Source organism: Abrus precatorius, unplaced genomic scaffold, assembly GCF_003935025.1.
Source record: "Abrus precatorius isolate BTA unplaced genomic scaffold, Abrus_2018 Scaffold9, whole genome shotgun sequence".
NCBI lineage: Eukaryota > Viridiplantae > Streptophyta > Magnoliopsida > Fabales > Fabaceae > Abrus > Abrus precatorius.
The window spans coordinates 27,575,119-27,583,067 of NW_020874439.1; the positions used below are offsets into that span (position 1 = coordinate 27,575,119).

General features: G+C 27.2%; 1 protein-coding gene across 1 annotated transcript; it reads left to right on the forward strand.

Annotated features, from left to right (window-relative positions):
* The first annotated feature begins 595 nt into the window (after positions 1-595).
* Positions 596-1,795, forward strand: LOC113851520 (BAG family molecular chaperone regulator 1-like). The gene is made up of 4 exons (XM_027482029.1): positions 596-897; positions 995-1,251; positions 1,324-1,470; positions 1,568-1,795. The coding sequence occupies exons 1-4, from the start codon at positions 702-704 to the stop codon at positions 1,793-1,795; spliced, it is 828 nt and encodes a 275-aa protein (XP_027337830.1). The 5' UTR covers positions 596-701.
* Positions 1,796-7,949: the final 6,154 nt, after the last annotated feature.

Below are 7,949 nucleotides of genomic sequence, written 5' to 3' on the forward strand. Positions count from 1 at the left end.
GAAAATGATAACATTTAATATTAAATTTTATATATAATTTTTTATGTATAATGTTATACATTTTATAAAATTATAATAAATAATACTAGTAGAAAAAAAAGCAATGTAGTGCAATTAATAGTCTCTTCCTCTTCTCAATAACTTCTACCCTTTTATTTCGAAAAAAGTACAACACAATAAATTTGACACAGTAAAGCAATCCTGGGTGAAACATCCCTAACAAACCATAGATTTTCTCCTTTGTCTCTTCCTTAACGTTACCAAATTTGATTTTACCTTTTCATACCCTTTATATTCTTCTCTTCAAATTCTGACACTTTCTGTGGTGTCTATTCATTTTAGTATTTTTATTTTTGGTATTCTATTAGTATTTCCCTGTCCATTTCCTACACTATTCTCCACCGACGGTTAGTTTTCACTAACATCTTCAAGGTTTGCAACTTTACATTCCCTTTAAATTAGACTAATCTTACTCCCTTGGATTTCCCTTAACCTTCCTTTTGTTTCACACGAAGAGACTTTTGGGTAAGTCAAGGTTCTTTCTTCTTTCTTCCGTTTCCTTCTATCCAAGGGAAGCACATCTTAGGTACCCTTTGTGCTCTGAGTAAAGATAGGACCCACGTTCTTCCAGTGCACCCATAAAACTTGGAAGAGTCAAAGAGGACACACAAAGGAACAACAAACGAAAGTCAACAATCAACATGTTTTCAAGGGGTAGAAGTAGTGACATTGGTGGTGCAAAGGTGGCTGAATGGGAATTACGGCCAGGAGGCATGGTGGTGCAAAAGCGTAATTCAGATGTGAATCTAAATTCTACATCTTCATCCACCATCAAAGTCAAAGTGAAGTATGGTTCATCCTATCACGAAATTGGTATCAGTTCTCATGCAAGTTTTGGTACGTGAAGTTTTAGAAATTCCTCTCTTTATGGTTTTTTTTATCTTATATATTATTTTGATTATGATTTGATGGATTATGGTTCATTGGAGTGCAGGAGAATTGAAGAAAATGTTGACAGGACCCTCGGGGTTGCATGCTCAGGATCAGAAGCTGATTTTCAAGAAAAAAGAGAGAGATTCAAAGTCATATCTTGATGTTGAGAGGGTCAAAGATGGGTCCAAATTGGTGCTGCTTGAGGACATTGAGAGTAGAGAAAGAAGAATACTTGAAATGTTAAGAATTGCTAAGAAGGAGAAGACTTCAAAATCCTTGAGCAAAATAAAGCTTGAGGTTGATAAACTCGCCAACAAGGTATCTAGTTTTACAAGCAATATTTTCACTTTTAATTTCCACATATGGCTTTAATTCTATGAAATTGGGTAGGTTGCTGTCTTGAAGAATGTTGCTTCTGGAGGTGGGGTAGCATCAGAGTTAGATATAGAGAGTTTGACTGAAAATTTGATGAGAATATTGATTACATTGGATGAAATTTATGGTGAGGGTGAATTGAAATTGCAAAGAAGAGAGCAGGTAACACTTTATTTTCAAAACTGAAATGTATATTATCAATTGTTATTAATGTCATTTACTTTAATACTTTGTGGGTTATGGAAAAATTGATGTGAAGGTTAGGAGAGTTCAGAAGCACATTGAGACTCTAGATAAGTTGAAGATGCCAAGGGCAAACTCTACTCCACTGAAAAATGGAGATAACATGCCATGGGAGAGCATGGTGCATTTTGGAGTTCACATGCAAGGGAGGCAGGGAAATAATGTAGTAGAAAGAAATCCTAAGAAGCAGCAACCACATTCTGACTCAGTTGTAGTAACAACATATTGGGAAGCTTTTGATTGAGGCCTTTAGATTGCACTGAAATTGCCTCCCACACATTAAGTTCAAAGTGCATTCAGTGAGTGATCTAGTTGTGGGTTTCTTTTGCCTTAAAAAATTAAATTCTTTTCATTGTAGGCCTGCAATATACAATAATGTTTTGTTCAAAATTTCACATTATTCTTGCTTCACAAGAGGAATAGCATAGATAAAAAGCTGTTTATGGGTAGGTGTAAAAGGGAGTTAAATAAATCTGAATTGAAAAAGCAGGACTCTAATTTAATTACTGAAGCTAGTTCTTTACACTCGGTGGTTGGTGTTTCCTTCCCCACTTCTCTTCACTTTTGAAGGAAAGATTGATATAAAGTGGTCCAATTCATTTTTCACTTTTATTCACATAAATAATATAAATAGTTTACTTCTCTTTTATTTTAATTCCTCTTTTTTTTTTTCTTTTTATTCATTCTAAACAATAGTGTTTAGTGTTGGAGTTAGAATGAAAAATTCAAGTTGCAAATTTTATATGGAGAAAAAAAAAAAACTGCTTCCACTAGTAAGTGGTGATATTTGTCTTTTCTTCTCTCGTTGTCAGAGTCTGTCGGTGTGTGGTTGTGCTTAGCTGTGAGTTTATCTTTTTGTTTTGATACAGCTGAGTAGGACCATAGCCTTAAAATTTAAGAACATAGGCCATTAATATTTAGATAAATGATCATTGTTGCTAGCTTGAAAATATTCCTTTGCTTAGCCATCGTCTTTCATTAGTTATTGCTTATTCTTCAGATACTTAAATAATTGCTTATTCAAGGATTTGGTTAATAATTTTTTAAAATAATAATTTATTTTTAACAAAATTTATTAAAAATAAATTAAAAATAATTTATGTTAATAAGTTATATTAAAAAAATATATTAAATTAAGTTTATTTTTCACAAATTATTAATAATTTTTTTTAAATAGACACTTAAATACTATGACATTTTTCTTAAGATCATATTTTCAATAGTAGATAAAATACCAAGTAAAGAATATTTAATATCTTAAAAATATGTAATATATAATATATTTAATATTTTTTTTCATTAATAACTAAAATAATTATAAAAATATTAATTACATTTCTAAACTTGAAAACGAATTCATTAAGAGTATATTAGTGTTTAACAATTTTTCCTTCGGGTTGTTATATTTATAAAACAATTATAATTAAATATTCGTAGCTATGAGATTTCCAAAATTGAAAGGGAATGATGTTAAGAGTGTATTAGTGCTTGACAATTTTGTCCTTTGGATTATTAATTTTTTTAACATTCTAATTTTCGCACTCACATTGACATTTCTTTAGATATCTTATCTTGTGTTAAAGCAGTGTAAAATGATCTTTATATTTATCTTTTTTCTAAATTAGACACATTTTTAATATAAATTAAAGAAAAGGTAATAACACGTTAAAGGTGAACTATTAAACATTTATTCATAGCAGAAATGAATTATGCATTTGGGTAAACCTTACATTTATTCTCTAGAAATTCTTGAGTTAAACTGCACAAATAATTATTTATATTCTAAGGATGTGATTCTCTTTAATGGTTCCTTCTTATGGAAGTTCCTTAGAGTGTAGGAATAACTACATATTATGTGTCAATATTTAATTTTTATAATTTCATGAATAGACATCATGTTGACATATATTGTAAGAAATCATATGTATAAGCAAATTATTTATATAAAATAAAACGAAGATTATAATATTAAAAACATCATTTGGCAGAAACCATTGCAGCCGCACTGGTTTTCAACTTTCAGCCTATTTAAGTGACGATGGTGAGGGGGTATGAAGTGGTAATATATATGAATGTAAGAGTAAGAAGTTTGGTCTGAATACCATGGCTTATCGAAGTGTCTACAACATAATTAACTGAGTCTTAGTGCAAAGTAAAAAATAAAATAAAATTTAGAATTGGATTGTAAAAACCAGTTTTTAAAAGATATAGTTTAGTTTGATTTATAAATCATAGTGCGATTTAGTTTATTTGATTATTTTGAACAACCATATTAAGAATGTGGGCAAGTTGTACGTTACACCCAAAATGTCTGAATCAAGCATAGGTCATTTTAAATAAGAATTTTCTTTTATATTTGATATGGATAACTTGCCTTCAATAATTAGGTTAGAAAATTTGAAATTAGAAGAATTATTAAAAACTTCACAATCACAATAAATGAAAAAAAAATAAAAATTCATCAGCTTCAGTACATCAAAATGAAGTGGAACCTTGGTACATGGTAACGCTAATTATTTCGGTTTGCTTGTAGTTTAGAATAGAAAAATCGAATTGATCAAATTTTTTAAAATTTTTTTTGTTAATTCAAATTAAATTAATTCAATCAAGATTGTGTTAGCTTGATTTGAACTATTAAATCAAAGTACGATAATAGATTATTTATTTTTAATTTTTCATATTCACTTAATATATTTTTTTATCTGAAATTTCTAACTTTGCAAGGCAAGATACTAAGGATTTGCACTTTGATAGTCGAGACAGGAATCAAAATTAATTTTAAATGCTGATATTACATTTAACTGACATTTAATTCTTTCTATCGTTTTACTTTTTGTATCTTTCGTTAAGCTAGTTTTTTTCATTAAGGTTGGCCTAAGATATTTCATGTGGTAAATAGTTATATTTTAAGTAAAATAATGAAGTTAAGATTTTGTATTATAAATTATATTATTTTTTTATAAATAAAATTTCATTAATCTGCTTAGAATGAAATTATTTATCTAATACAATATTTTAGACAAACATTTTGAATTAATAGTGTTATACACATTGCTGGTGCCTTGGAATTAGATCTAGAGGCTGGGTTCCTACAACATGCTTAAGTTAATTAGATTTTGATTTAGAAGTGGGGACATGTATAAACCTGAGTGTCTTGAGATATTTGTGCAGGAGATATCTTACTCATATAATAAAATTATATAATGAGTTTTATAACATTATTTTTCTTTTTATTTTTTGTCACATCATTTATTTTATTTCACACTTCTCTTTTATTTATATAAACAATTGTATATTTTTATTATATGAATATTATTTCGATTTATTTAGTATTGAATGTTCAATGTAATGTATGAGCCCTTTGTTTGTTTAACTTCATGAAAAAATGAAGAAAAATAAAATAATTTAAAAAATGAGATTATTTTTTTATCCAGTCAAATAAAATAATATATAATTATGGATGTTGTTAGCCAATGCATTAATGCAGTAATACAGGAATTAATAAATAATAAATAATAATTAAAAAAATATTAAAATGCATTAAAATATGCAGAGGTGAGTCCATTTTTATGTTTTTTAATAAAATATTTTTATTTTTATTCTTCCGGTTGGACGTTTTAACATGGAAATGTGTATTGGGCTGATTGAGATCACATTTAGTCATGCCGGGAGTTAATCCCATAACCCGTCAAGAACTCAAAACTAATTTAATTTAGTTCCATCTTAAATATAAACATCATAGTCATTAATTTCTCATCACTTTGAAAAAGTGAAACTTGAATTTCGATCCATCTTCCACTTCTAGAATGAAAGTGACCACTCAGTGGATTAAAATATCACCAGCTAGAATTTAACCTTTTCCTTTTGGTTTATGCTATTTTACTCAGATTTGTTTGTGTCAAATTTGCCGGCATTGCAGACAAAATAGATAATATAATTTTCATAATTTGAAAATATAAAAAGGATGATGTTGCTCTCGTCAAGTTCATGCTGAGTTGTACTGTATGCAACTCCGAAAAAATATATATATATAATTTTCTCGAACAATATTGGACAAAATTAACGCGTAAATTTTTTGTTTTTATAATTTTACTGGGTTATGGCTGTAATCTTTCATTATTTTGTAATATACACTCATCATTTCTCACTGGAGTGTTCGATAAAAACATGTATTTTACGTTAAAGAAAACCTTGTTATGATTAAAATATGTTTAGCTAGGGTATGTTTAGATAGGGGAAGTGAAGAAAATAACGAATGGAAGAGAATAACAGGTCTTATTAATTAGTATGTATGTTTTGAAATTCTTCTAATTGGTAGAATGAGAAACAACAAATGATAAGGTGTGCTAAAAACTTGGAGCGGTGTGATGAATTATCAACGAAATCAAAGAGAGAAGAAATATTACTTGTTGTTCTGTAATGTATGGATTGTAATATTGTATAATGCAATGATTAGAGCATAGTAGATTTTAACTAGTGATGTTTCTAGAAGTTTTATTGCAATCCTATACTTGACCCTAAATCATTACTAATTATAAAAGGTGATAAGAGAATAATTACAGGGTTGAATAGTGATTTTTTGTTCTTTTCTAGAAATATTTGACATTATTCAAATAGACAGAAATTTGAAATGTTAATAAAAATAGGGAGTTTTGGAATATATATCACAACTTCTTTTCTTTATCTTGTTTTGTTTATTCGAAACATTATATTTTCTTTCCTTACCCACTATTCAACGTTTATGTGTCTGATTCTGTGTTTATTATAATGAATGATTTCAAGATATGATTTATTTCAATTAAACGCCGCCTAGCATTAAATATATGCTGGTTACTAATTAGGAGAATGATATTAATCAACATTATAAACCAAAGTCAAACTTATCCAAAATTCATAAAAAAATTTGTCACTATCCATTTTGTTAATTAATTTGTCATAGTACACTAGCAACATGCGACGAGCTTATTGACTTATATATAATATATAGCAAGTTTATTTATTTTTATCGAATATTAACCATTAATGACGTCAAGTAACACCAATTAATTTGTGATGTGTATTTAGACAATGCATGGAGCAATGGAGAATCAGATTTGGGTTATTAAATTATATGGTCAAGTAACCACCATGCATGGTTGAGTTCTATTAAAGTTTGTATTCCATCTTCTGCTTTGATGACAGAGCAAATCTAATTAAAATGTTTGGGCGGCCACAAAATATACATGAAATTTTTAAAATTGATTGACAGTCATTATAAAGTTATTTATAATATCATTTAATGATGTTTATAACTGAAATTTTTAAGTGAAAATTAAGATTATCAATCGTATTATATATGATTTTGTCATATATAAATGAATAGTAGTATATAGAAATTTTACACATTAAAAAGTTCAGTCCACAAACACGGTTGTCTCAGAGGGGCTAATATTCATGAAAAATAACCTTTTTCATCTTTCAATTCAAAATAATAATCACATATATAAAACATAAAGTAGATGATAAATTAATTTTTCAAAAACAATAAACCTACCGATTTATTTATCAATTTAAACATATAAATGAAATATATTGTTAATTATTTTTTAATTAGTTAACTAATTTTCATAACTTTTTGATATAGTTGTGTTCTTTTTTTACTCTCTATAATCAATGTTTGATTATGTTTTCATAATAATTTTTTTTACTTAAATTCATTAATTATTTTTATTATTATAATCCACTCCTTTCAAAAGTTTACGTAAACAGAAAATCTTCAAGTTCTTGTACTCAACTCAAATGATTAAATATTTAAGATAAATTTAAGATGTAAATTGATTTGAAACCTGAAAGGTTCAAAGTTAGAAATTTATTGATATATACAGGATTTCTTTTATGTGAAATTGGTTTTCAAAGAGGAATGTTTTTTGTAATTTTATTATTCTGGATGAAATATGATGTTTAATTGGTGATATTTTTGTGAAAAAAATATTTAAAATAATTTAATCAATTTGATTCATGAAAAATTTAAATAAAAAAATTAAGTTATAAATATAAAATTTGTTTACTGAAGGACTTAATTGTAGCATTTTAAAAAAATTAAAGGAGAAAATTTGAGTAAACAATTATTAGAAATATTAAAATTATATGTTAACTAACAATAAAGGATAGTTCAATTGGTAAAGATTGGATCCATATATATCCCACAAATATTTCGATTCAAATAAACTCTTGGTGTCTAAAATTTATTGGTAAGTGATCAATAAATATATACTTCTATAAGTATTTTTTTGAGAAACTTGATATTATTAGCCTATTTTAATTAGATCCAAAGTTTAATTAATTCTAACTCTTTTTTTTTTATCCAAAGGACGTGTTTAGCATTATACGGTAACAGCAACACCCATGTCATGTATAAA